General features: G+C 51.6%; 1 protein-coding gene and 1 long non-coding RNA gene across 7 annotated transcripts in view; one reads left to right on the top strand and one right to left on the bottom strand.

Moving 5' to 3' along the window:
• The first annotated feature begins 1,218 nt into the window (after window positions 1-1,218).
• Window positions 1,219-3,177, top strand: LOC125918437 (atherin-like). The gene is made up of 5 exons (XM_049624441.1): window positions 1,219-1,503; window positions 1,631-1,806; window positions 1,956-2,303; window positions 2,637-2,752; window positions 3,044-3,177. Exons 1-5 carry the CDS (start codon window positions 1,219-1,221, stop codon window positions 3,175-3,177), a joined length of 1,059 nt encoding a protein of 352 aa, XP_049480398.1.
• A 1,438-nt stretch (window positions 3,178-4,615) lies between these two features.
• LOC125918439 (uncharacterized) overlaps window positions 4,616-11,392 on the bottom strand; it is an 18,564-nt gene continuing 11,787 nt past the window's right edge. For 5 of the 6 annotated variants that reach the window (XR_007456438.1, XR_007456433.1, XR_007456434.1 and 2 more), the window contains one exon: window positions 7,750-9,754. This is a non-coding gene — a long non-coding RNA (uncharacterized LOC125918439). The other variant, XR_007456436.1, reaches the window with a different exon arrangement.

The raw sequence follows: 11,392 nt of genomic DNA, 5'->3' as shown, positions 1-11,392 counted from the left end.
AGTCACATTCACGGACACCCAGACGTGTCAGAGGACCCGACCCTGAAATTCTGGCCTCACAGGAACCCCTCAATTCCAAGCAAGAGCTGAAGTTGAACCCCTGCAACAGCCCAGACGCTGCACATCATCATCCGGGATCAAAAAGCACTCCCTCTCCATTCTGTTTCGTGCGACAAGACCGCTGGATATAAAATGCTACCGAACTGCAAATTTCGTGCCCCATCCTACACGACCCCACCAGCGGAGGCAAAAAAAAAAAGGCAAATTTAACAAAGATCCAGCAAGAACGCCTTAAGGAGGCAGATTACGTATGCCACGACTGATGGGAAGCTACAAAACTTCGAAATGCCGTTTCAAAGTTGTGATTGACTTAGTTTAAATATACAAGCCCACTTTGGCCCTCAAATGAACACCATATATGCCGAAAAGGATTCTGCTTCCAAAGTTATGCAAATCAGTTCACAACTCACATCAAAAAAAAAAAAAAAAAAAAGAAAAAAAGAAAAAGAAAAAAAAAAAAAGTCTATCAATGCAACCCAGGAAACTAAAAACAATCACTGCAAGATTCTGATGCAATATGCATACGTGAAACACTAATTTTCATTTTAATCTAATCTATACCCTTGATCTAGGGCCTTAAGCCAAGATTTAATCGAAATATGCTCAACCTCAAAGCGTGTACTTTTCTGTTCATTTAGCAGACCGGATTACCGAGCTCACTAATCCACTAACCGTGCACTGGATTCCGTATTAACGGACAATAGCCCTTAAGAGGAGACCCCGTGGACAGACCGAGAAAACCAATCTGGTGCCCTGACACTTGCAACCAGGCAGAGAGTTCCACGGCGCCGAACACACCCTGGGCTGAATGCATTCAAAGCAGGCACCAGACACACGCACGATCGAGAAACGCGAGCCGGGTTGGCGGCCACGGGCCCCCAAACCACGGGAATTTTTCGCCTCCGTCTGCTCCCACGTTCTAAGAGACAGTGACAGAAAGGCAGAGAGGGGGGCAGCCGCAGAAATGGATACAGGTCAAGTCTAAGTCGAATCCATCCTCCTGATATCTCCTTTTGTTTCTGCTAACGATCTCTTTGATGATGGCTGTCATGTCTGGGAGCCTGTGGCTGAAGAAAAAGGAGGAGAGAGACGGCAGAAGCGGCTGGTGGCGGGGCTTCTTCTGCAGGATGGAAATGGCTCTGGACTTGGCGGTGGCGGATGCCCCTCGCTCTGCCGCCGCCTGGCTCTGGACCGCAGCCGGGTAATGGCTGCTGCGGCGGCTGCTGGATGGTTGCAGCGACGGGGCCTGCTTCTCCTCAGCAGCCAGAGGCCTGGCCGCGGCGGCCGCGGGACGGGGAGACGACGGGTGATCCTCGGGACGGCTGCCTCCGCCGGCGGCCTCCGGAGCCCGGGCCGGGGGGGGTGCGGCGGCGGCGGAGGGGAGGTTTAGAGCCGGCCCGGGTCCCTGGACGTGCCGCCGCCGCCGCCGCCGTGTTGGAGGCAGTAGGAGGGGAGAGACCAACTCTCCGGCGGCCCCAGCCCTGGAAATGGTGACAGGCGACTCCGGCCCCCTCCCCGGGGCTGCAGCCGCCGCGGCCGCCGCCGCCGCCGCTTCTCCCCCCCGCTCCAGGAGCGGGAGGTGCCGGTGCCGCCGCCGCCGCCGCCGCCGCCGCGCCTCAGCCGGCTCCCGCCCGGGCCCGCGGCTTCCACCGTCCCTTGCACGAGAAGCCGAGCGAGAGGCTGCACGGTTAGAAGAGAGGACGAGGAGGAGGCGAGAGACGCCGCCGCTGCCGCCGCCGCCGGCCGGCCGGCTCCCCGAGGGCGCTGCCCCCGCGGCTGCTCACGGGCGCTGAGAGGGGCTCTGGGCCGCGGCCGCCGCCGTCTCTCATCTCCCTCGCCTGAGCGCGGCCTCGCCTCACAGCGGCTCAACTCTCAAACTTCCATCATGGCTGCAGCTTCCGAGAGGAGAGAGCGGAGCGCAGCCGCGGCTCGGCGCCCCGGCGCGTATCCTGCCGCAGTGCACAAAGAGTCCCGCCACATCACCGCCCGCCGGCCCGCCCGCCCCCTCCGCCGCCGCGCCGGGAGCCCGGCGCCTGGGAGCCCGAGGGGAGGCGGGAGGCGGGCGCGACCGCGCCGGGGGAGGGAGGGACGCGGCGGGGCAGGGGCGGCAGCTCCGGGGGCGAGCGCCGGGCCCCCGGCCTGCGGGCGCCACTGAGCATGCCCAGTGCGAGCGCCCAGGGCTCGCTCGGGCTTGTGCGAGACGCCCGTCAGGAGCTGCGCTTGCCGCGGCTGCTTCTGCAGCAGCGCGGGGCTGGGGGGGGGGGGGGGGGGGGGGGGGGGGGGGGGGGGGGGGGGGGGGGAGAGGGAGCGGGCGGTGGATGTAGAGGAGGGGGGAGATGAGCCGAGCCTCGGCCTGAGCCCACAAACCCGGCGGGGACAGGGACGGCCGTAGGTGGAAGCCCCGGGGTGCGTGGAGGGGTGTCACTGACTGGGGCCTGAGGTTACCTGTGCACAGGTGGGGAGGACCAGGTGACCCGCGCTGGTGGGGGTACAGGGAAACGAAGGCACGGCCCCTGCCGCGAGGGCACCCCTCCCCCCTGCCACCGCCCCCAGACCTCCCCTGCTCGGCCTTGCAGCCTCATCCTCCTTTTGCACCGCTGCCGGATCACGGTCGCTGGGGGCGACCCGCCTGCAGCAGCCTTTGCCGAGAAACCCTCCCTCCTTGTCCGCCCCCCACCCGTGTTCTCCAGGTGTCAGTCTCAGCACAAAGAACAACCCCCTATTGTGTCTCCGTGTGGATCACCTCATCCGGCTCCCTCTCACCGCCCCACCTCCCGCTTCCCCGGCAGCTCGGCTCCTTCGCCCTAAAAACGAGAGCTGGCAATCGAGCGCGCGGTGTGGGAGCACATCGCTCCCGAATTTCTAGGTCCCCAAGGACCACTGCCCGCGTGGACCAAAAGAGGACCCGGGAGGAGGGGACCCAACCCGCAGCCCCCCACATTGCCCCCTGGAGGGCTGAGCATCCCTCCCCTCGGGGCTCCAGCTAGGTTCTCCACGACGGGCTCGGGGCTCGGGGACTGCCTCGCCCCGCCCCTTTCGGGCCGCTGTGAAAACCCGGCCGGATGGATCGCCGAGGGCCGGCTTCCGCGCTCGCCCCAGCCGGGCTGCGCAGCCTGACGGCCGGGGCTGCCCGGGCCCGAGTGTGAAATACGGGACGGTAGGAAGCGGCAGCCCCTGCGAGTGGGCGGGGCCGAGGAGACCTAGGAGGGTTCAAAAGGAGGTGGAGGGATACGCGGGCCGCAGTCGGAACTACTTTCAGGAGGAGGTCACGTGTGTTCCTAGTTGGGGAACTTTCCAAATTCCCACTCCCCTATGATGGCTTGGGAGGCAAGTGCTTCGCCTCCTTCGCGCGGGGTGCTCCTGGCTGGTCCCGGTAGCGGGACCCCGAGCCTCCGGGTCGCCGCGGAAGAGCAGGCTCAGACGGGCCTCCGGCCCAAGCACGGTCGGTGCTGGCGCCTGGGAAGCTGGTTACACAAGCACCCACATTCAAGCACGTGCCCCCGCCTCCCCGCACCGCTGGCCGCGGTCGCCGATTCTCGCAGACCACCGAGGGAGAGCTCCTGAGCCGGTCCCACCCTTCGCGTGCTACCTGCCGAGCAAGCTAAAGGGCCAAGACCCGAGATCGGAGCTCCGGGTCGGCCAACACTGCGCGTTCCCAACCGTGGGAGAACGGGCTGGGCCCCTGGGGTCTGGCATCTCCCTCGCTAGCGCCCTGCCCCTTAGGGCGAACCCTTCCGCGCTGTGCTCACAGGGCAAAAGGGTATCTGCTGCAGCAGCCCGCTGCTTGAATTCACCAGTGTTGCAACAAACTTCCAGTCACTACCCCAGAGCTGGTGAGCGCGCCCCGCCTACTGTAGACTCAGCCGAGTGACTTATCTGGTCCGAGAACCTAGTCAATGGCCGTCAGCCCAGAACAAACCTGTCAAGTCTGCCTACAGCCCCGATTGGTTGACCTGTCCCCGTGAGAGAGCTGGTTCAGAAATTCTGAGAACTGGAGCGCATTGCCCTGACACTGATCAGCTGCAAAGTGAGTTGTCCGGTTTCTGCTTGAAGAGAATGAGCACCCCATCAACACGAATCTAGGAATTTCTTCCTTTTCCTTCCCCTGTGAAGTAGAACTCAAGCAGACAGTTGAGTCCAAAGTATCGGAGTTGAAACCTAGGCTGAGGCGCTGGATCGTTTTTCTTTTCTTTTTTTTTTTTTTCTTTCTTTCTTTTTAAAAATCTGGGAGAATGGAACCAATTTGCATGTGTATTGCAGTAATTGTGAGTAGGTGCCTAGGAAGGTCTAAAAGGATTTATTCGGTGTCGGAGAAAGAAGATTGCACATCACGGTTGCAGGCAGCCCCTTTAAGACTAGAAACCCCAAGAGAGCTTGCTTAGAAGCCACAGGCCATTACCTAATTCCAGGACTACTAATTAAACCAGGGATATTTACAGTGTTCTTACAGATCTCTGAGGCTCCATAACACTTTGCATTTATATACAACATCCTTTTAAGATAGCTCTGCAGGAGTTAGCAATCTGCTGAAGCTTCAGTGTGGATATTCATTGGAGGCTGTTTTCATGCATGGCCCTGGTCAGCTTGCAGGAGGTGGAGGCCACAAGTGGAAAAGGAAAGGGGGTGGGGTGGTAATCTGGAAAGAGTAGGAGAAAGGCCTCCGTTTGGTTTCCAAAAATGAAAATCCTGTCCACACCACCTAGGTTGAGCCAGAGATTTATTTTACAAATAACCAATGATAAGGAGTCCCTGATTTCTAGATGTTTCACAAGATTGCAGGGTAAGAAACTGAGCTGTGTGTGCCCCCATTGAGTAGCAAATACCAGTTGGTGCGGAAAGGGAAAATGAGGAGGACGGTAAATGAAGGGAGATAGATTGGGAAGGGGTAAAATGCCCCACCTTTCTTTCTCTGGTTGCTGGTCTTGTCTCCAGAGTCCCTGCTGTTAGCGTGCCCTACTTTGCCCCTCCCCTGGAGCCTACCCTTGTAAGGATTAGTCGCACAGCCTCTGCGAAGTTCTGAAATCCACTTCCTGGGAAGGAAATGGGTTCATTCCTGCCCCTTAGGCCTGAGGAGAGAGGATGCTTTTCCATTCCCATGGCACAGAGTTATTCCAGAGCAGAGACAGTGTGCACCACCAGCACCAAAGTGTTGGAATGTAAGACTGGCCCACGGCACTCCCACTAGCAGAGGGAAGAAAATGGGACCTGAGTTTGCTGCCTCTCTGCACATGCGGTCCCTCTACTTCTCTCTAGTGGTGAATGAAAGGATCACCGCTGTTGGCTGACATCTGGCCAGCCTGACGGCAATATCAGGTAGTTACTAGGAGTCACTGCATAAAAACCTCCACCCCTTCCCAGTGTTCATTAAATAGGCTCCTGAAGGAAATTTTGTTTTCGATTTTTATTTTCCTTCACGTCTTCCTTCTACCCAAGAGATCTCCTTACCCAAGTGGTAGAGCTGAAACCTCTAAATAGCTGACCCTGTCTAATATACAGAAGGCTTAAAATTTATATGTTGTTTTTCAACTTCAACTGCAAAGAGCTGCTTGGCTGTACAGATGTTACAATACATTGGTTTCCAGGCACTTCAGTTCTTTACCTGTCTGGATTCAGAATGCCTTAGGGAGAAACAGAAGCTTGTAACAAAGGGAGAATTATATAAAGCTTCAGGGAGACTGACTATGTGGACTAATTAGTAAACACGATAAACCAGCTTTAATTATAGTTTCTAACAGCTGATTCCAAAACTATATTGTTACTACACCCAAAGAATGTCCAAAGAAAATAGCTTTCTTATTTTCTTTGATAAATGAAATGACCAGCAACTTGATGTGGCTGATATAAATAGTTGATATGCTCTTTGTAGATTCCACTGCTAAAATGTCTTTTGTTGAACACTGATCGCTATAATGCCTTTAACATCTCCCACACAGTGACCTTTCAAATAGAGATCTAAATCAATGGCTTTAATTTTTTAAGAAATCTTTTCTATTTTTATTTGTTTTACCACGGTTTTCTGAATAGTACAGAATAGAAAATATAATAATTATAGGTTTGAATTTAAACCACCCTATTTTTGCAAGGGTCCAAGCCTTCTCCCCTTATTTCATTTATCCTAATTACAAATATTGCTGTTCTTTTAAATAAAGGCATTTTACCCAAGACAGTTCTCCAGAAGGCACTACAAGTAACCGTATCCTAAAAAAGAATTTTCCATTCTTGTCCATAGGCTCTCCTGGAGCTCTTGCACATGGGTCTCCTTTCACATCGCAGTAGAGAGGTGTGCTAGATGAAATTCTCACTCTCAGAGAAATGAGGGTGGGGCTGAGAATTCCTGAGAGAACCACAGAGCAGAAACAGGCACTCACTGTGTCCAAGTGGCATTCAGAAATTGTGACTCGGACCAGAGAGTGATGGGAAAGAAAAGCCCTAACATGATCAATCCGTTTTGACTGTTTTACTCTCCAACCTGGCACTGGCTATTGGATATTCTGCCTTTAGTACTAACTCTAGCTGGAGTCCTATGGAACACATATTCTGCTTTTCAGCTCTGACAATAATAGAAAAAGGTAATAATTTGTATGTACCGGCAGTTATCGGGGCATTTGCCAGGTGCTTTCCAGAGAGACCTTCTTTCATCTAGGCACAGGAGGGACATGGAGAAGGACTCAGGGGTGCCCCGTGCCTCACTCCTACCAGTCCTTCCCTTAAGAGCATCCTTGTGGCTTCTGAGGCATCACATTTTTTGAAAAACTAAGAGCACCTTTTTGAAAGATAAAATAAGTGGAGGCCTCCGAGTGGTTCAGTCTGTTAAGCATCTGGCTTCAGCCTGGGTCTTGATCTCACGGTTCGTGAGTTCGAGCCCTGCATTGGGCTCTATGCTGGCATCTCAGAGGCTGGAGCCTGCTTCGGGTTCTGTGTCTCCCTCTCTCTCTGCCCCTCCCCTGTTTGTCTCTCTCTGTCTCTCAAAAATAAATAAATGTTAAATTTTTCTCAAAGATAAAATGAGACAAACTCTGTTTAAAGTATCTTTTTTTGTCTTTTTCATGGTATGGCATCTTTTATCTCCATTCACCCATTTAATTATCCAGTCAACCAATATTTGGGAGTCTGTTATGTGCTAGTTCTGTGCTAAGCTCTGTGGACAGAGCAATGACTGTGGGTGGCATATGAGCTCCAGCTTTTATGGAATTTAGTCTCCTTGAAAACCTGGCTTCTTTATCTGACACTGTTACAACCTCTTCACAGCCTGTGGAGTGAAGTGAAAGCAGTAGAAAAAAACCTGATATTTGATAACGGCTTTATTTACCTATTGCCGCGTTGCAAACCACCGTGAGCTTAGTGGCTTCAAAGAACCACCACCCCTTACTTTCTCACAATTCTTCAATTTGGAAAGGCGCAGCTGGGCCGTTCCTCTGCCTTCCCATGCAGACAGTGCGGGGGAGGGGGCAGACGTGGGGGCCTTTAGCTGTGCATCTGGCTGGGGCTGGAATGGCCAAGACGGCTTCACCACCCCAGCTCCTTTATGCTTCTTTACAGGTTGGGTCCCAAAAGAGAAAGCAGAAGCTACGAGGCCTCCGAAAGCAGGGGGTTCGGAAGTCCCGGAACATCACTTTCATGGCTCGCGGCCAGAGCAGGCCACAGGGCCAGCCCAGATGCCAGGGAACAGCAAAGAGACCACCTGGAATAGGAGGAATTATGGGCGGTCATATTGGGACACACTCCCAACATAACAGTTCACACCCGCACACACCCACACGCTGACCTGCAAAATCCGCCCCGTCCCTCCCCGGAAATTGTCATTCTGCGTAGCGCCGGCTCTGAGGACACGCGCTAGGCCCAGGTGTGGATGAGGCATTTTGGATGCTGCTCCGCTTCTCTGAAGACCTGTGAGCTAAAAGGACCAGTTCCATTCACAGCGGACAGTGCTGAGATGGGGTAGGGTAACCATGACACGAACTCGTGTCCGAGGCTGGCAACAGGGCAGGCACGAAGCAACCGCCATCCATAGCAGTCCCCAAAGCCAGCCTAGCACTGGCAGCCTTACTCTGGGGACCCACACCTCCAGCAGGGTCTGGTTCTTCTCCCCGGGAGCTTCCCGGACCACCGTTCTGGGCTCCCTGCGCTCAGGGGCAGGCTGTGACCTCTGAGGCTTCCTTTTCCATAAGACACGGCCTGTCCTTTACAGTGGGACGGCTTCTCTCAGCCTGTGTCCTATCCATAGAAACTTGGGGAGCCTAGTGGCTCTTTTTTACATTTAAACCGTCTCTTCTTTAGTTTAGGCCGGTGGTGGTTTTATCAATATAATTGTCATTAAAATGTTGTGGGTTTTCTAGGACTCTTATTGGAGTTTACTCCTTGCCCACAACAACTGTGCCCACAAAGCCACATCTATAATTCTTCCAAAAACAAACTTCTGCCTGCTTTGGGCCTTGTCAAGGAAGCTGCTGTTGGACTCCTCTGAAGATTCTTCTTAGAAGCCCTTCTGACTAGCTGAGAGGGTCTATGAGACAACATCTTAAAATGTTGACAGGCCTTAACATAAGAGTCTTGATTGGATCATTACCTGGAGGCCACATTTAACAGGCCCCCTGAGGCCATTTCTTACTTTGAGGCTATTGCTGACTCAAGAGAATCTCCTAGGCCCCGTGTATTTCCTCTACATTCTGCTTGAAAACTGAATAGTTCCTTTTTTAACATATCTCTCTCGTAACACCATCACACATCACTAAAAGCCAAATGATACTTTGAACACTCAGCATGAAAATCCCTGTTGCCAGATTTACAAGTTCATTAGGTACATTTTTCATCTTCTGTTTTACTGCACACAAGGACTACCAAATATTTTGCCACCATATAGCACCGTTTCTCCAGCCTCTAATACAATTTACTCGCCACTCTCAGAGCCTCCACTAAGATCCTCCTTCCCAGACTAAGGAGATGATATCAACTAAATGCAAATGCAGGATCCTAGGTTGGATTCTGAAATGGAAAAAGAACATCACCAGAAAAGCTGGTGAAGTTCACTTAAGGTCTGTAGTTTATGTTAATTTCCTGCTTTGGGTAATTTATTATTATTAGGGCAGCTGGGTGAACTCTGGTACACGAACTCTATCGTTTCTGCAACTTTTCTGTAAGTCTAAAATTGTTTCAAAATAAAAATGTTAAAGACGAAGTTAATTTAAAAAAAAAAAAAAGAGAGAGACAGAGAGAGAGTTCCTTCATCCTTCATCACCTCCGCAATCTCTACCCAATGCCTTGTCCCAAAGCTGATGCCTCGTGTTTTCGATTTTTTGTTTTTAGATTTTTGTTTAGATTTTTGTTGTGCCAGCACCCAACTTTCAGACATCAATTTCTGTTATTTATTGTGCATAACGCACTACCCCAAACTGTAGCAGCTTAAAAGAGCATCAACCATTTTCTTGCTCACCATTCTGCCATCTGGACAGAACATGACAGTGACAGCTTGTCTTTCCTTCATGGAGTGTCGGCTGGGGCAGCTTGACTTGGGCTAGAGGACCCAAGATGACTTGCGCCACATGGCTGGTGGTTCGGCAGGAGTGCTGCAATGGCGAGGGGCTGGACCAATATCCCTCCTGAGGGTCTCATCCTCTAGAGGCATCTGTCAGGCCTTTCTCTTCCGCAAGGCGGTCAGCCTTCTTTACACGAGGATCGTCTTCCAAGAAAGCAAAACCTGAAATTGCCAGGCATACACCAGAACTGTAACAGCATCACCATTAGCCTGTAAGAGACTGTCACCATTACAGGAAGAAGAAGAGACTCTACCTCTGAGTTGTAAGCACGTACAGAAGTGGAGAAATCATTGGTGGTCACCTCCCACCATGACCCCAGCACACTCCCCTAGAAAGGACTCCTCCAAACACACGATCCTCCGTGCTCAATTCTTTCTAGAACCTCTACCTGTTAGGAATCGCTATCAGCTGACTATTTGATCAGCAATGGAGTACTTTCTGTTTGTTATCGATCTTGCTCCTTAACCCTACAGTGTCTTCATTTGCTCTCTCATGTAGTTTACATGTGTAATTCTCCAGTAGGATTAATATGTGCCGCAAAAATATTCATCAATATTTAGTGATAAAACAGAAGTGATAATACATATACAGGTATTTGTGTACATCCATAGAAAACATCTGAAGGAATAAACAAGAGAGAAAATAATACGGGTTATCTCTAATGACAGGATGGGGAGGGAGGAGAATTCCTCTTTCCATTTCTTTCTGTATGGGTTGACGGTTCTTTACAATGATCATTTAGTGTTTTCATAAGGTAAAAAAGTGATCTCATCCAACAGAATGAAGTCTAACAATACAACAAATGCCTATTGTCAGAAGAATATCAAATAAACCAGGGAGACAGCTCAATTCTGATTTCCATTTTTAAATAAATAAGCACACTAAGAAAGTTCTAGAATTTATGCCTAAACGCCTATTTGGTATCTGCTGCACCACAGAAATACATGAGAATATCTGTCATGAGTGTTGTCTAGTGTGGTTGACGTGTTACATCTTACCCCAAATACCCTCTCTCCCTAGATCAACTGCCTCCACTGACTCTTTGTGCTACTTAACTTTTCCTGCTCAAAGAAAATATCAGAAACAATCATCTGGTATCACAGTACAACTATTATTTAAGGCAGTGGCAAACCGCTTTATAATCCCAGAGTATGAGAGCTGGAAGACCCTCAAAGTCTCTTGGTCCACCAATCCCATTTTACAAGGGGTTTTTAGGCCCAGATTACATAGCTACTCAATGAGGGACGCGGGATGGCAGCCTGGGAAAATTCCTGCTACCCCATCCGTGATTAAGGATGGGAAGAGAACTTCACTTTTATAAACACCTAAAGAAGTTAATTAGAGACAAATTTGGTTTAGAGATACTTTGAATAGTATTTTGAAGCCTTGGGCAGGGGTGAATGAAGAGAAGGGAAGGCTGCCTAAGGAGGGACGATAAGTAGGGTGTAGGATAGGGGAAGACAGGGATGAGTGAACAATACGATTTCTGAGGCTCACTCGCTTGCCCTTAAGTGGGGCAATTAATCAGATCAGGAGATGAGGGCTTTAAAGATCAAACATGAAAACGTGAGTTGTTCCATGTTGCTAATTTGCTTCTCCTCCTCAGTGCTAAGATCACTGGGAGAGTACCTCCCAAGCGACGATGTAAAAGAGGCAGCCGTTACATATGGACTGAAAAAAAGGAAGGGGACCTTGCTCTAGAAAGGAAGGGAACGCCAAGCGGCGGGAATAGAGCGAACAGCGCCACCTGCTGAAGGGCCGGAGTCGGTGTAAATGGCGCACCGCGCAGTCGTGGGCGG

This window comes from Panthera uncia, unplaced genomic scaffold (assembly GCF_023721935.1).
Source record: "Panthera uncia isolate 11264 unplaced genomic scaffold, Puncia_PCG_1.0 HiC_scaffold_792, whole genome shotgun sequence".
In the NCBI taxonomy this organism is placed as follows: domain Eukaryota; kingdom Metazoa; phylum Chordata; class Mammalia; order Carnivora; family Felidae; genus Panthera; species Panthera uncia.
Note: the sequence above shows the minus strand (reverse complement) of the source record. Positions and strands in the feature narration are given on the sequence as shown.

What these genes read in the sequence shown, in the direction of transcription:
- LOC125918437 (XM_049624441.1), top strand. Translation starts at nt 1,219, where the DNA reads ATGCCCCTCGCTCTGCCGCCGCCTGGCTCTGGACCGCAGCCGGGTAAT. An exon ending in GCTGCCGCCGCCGCCGGCCG is followed by an intron (nt 1,807 to 1,955) that starts GCCGGCTCCCCG and finishes TCATGGCTGCAG; the next exon opens with CTTCCGAGAGGAGAGAGCGG. An exon ending in CCGCGGCTGCTTCTGCAGCA is followed by an intron (nt 2,304 to 2,636) that starts GCGCGGGGCTGG and finishes TCGGCCTTGCAG; the next exon opens with CCTCATCCTCCTTTTGCACC.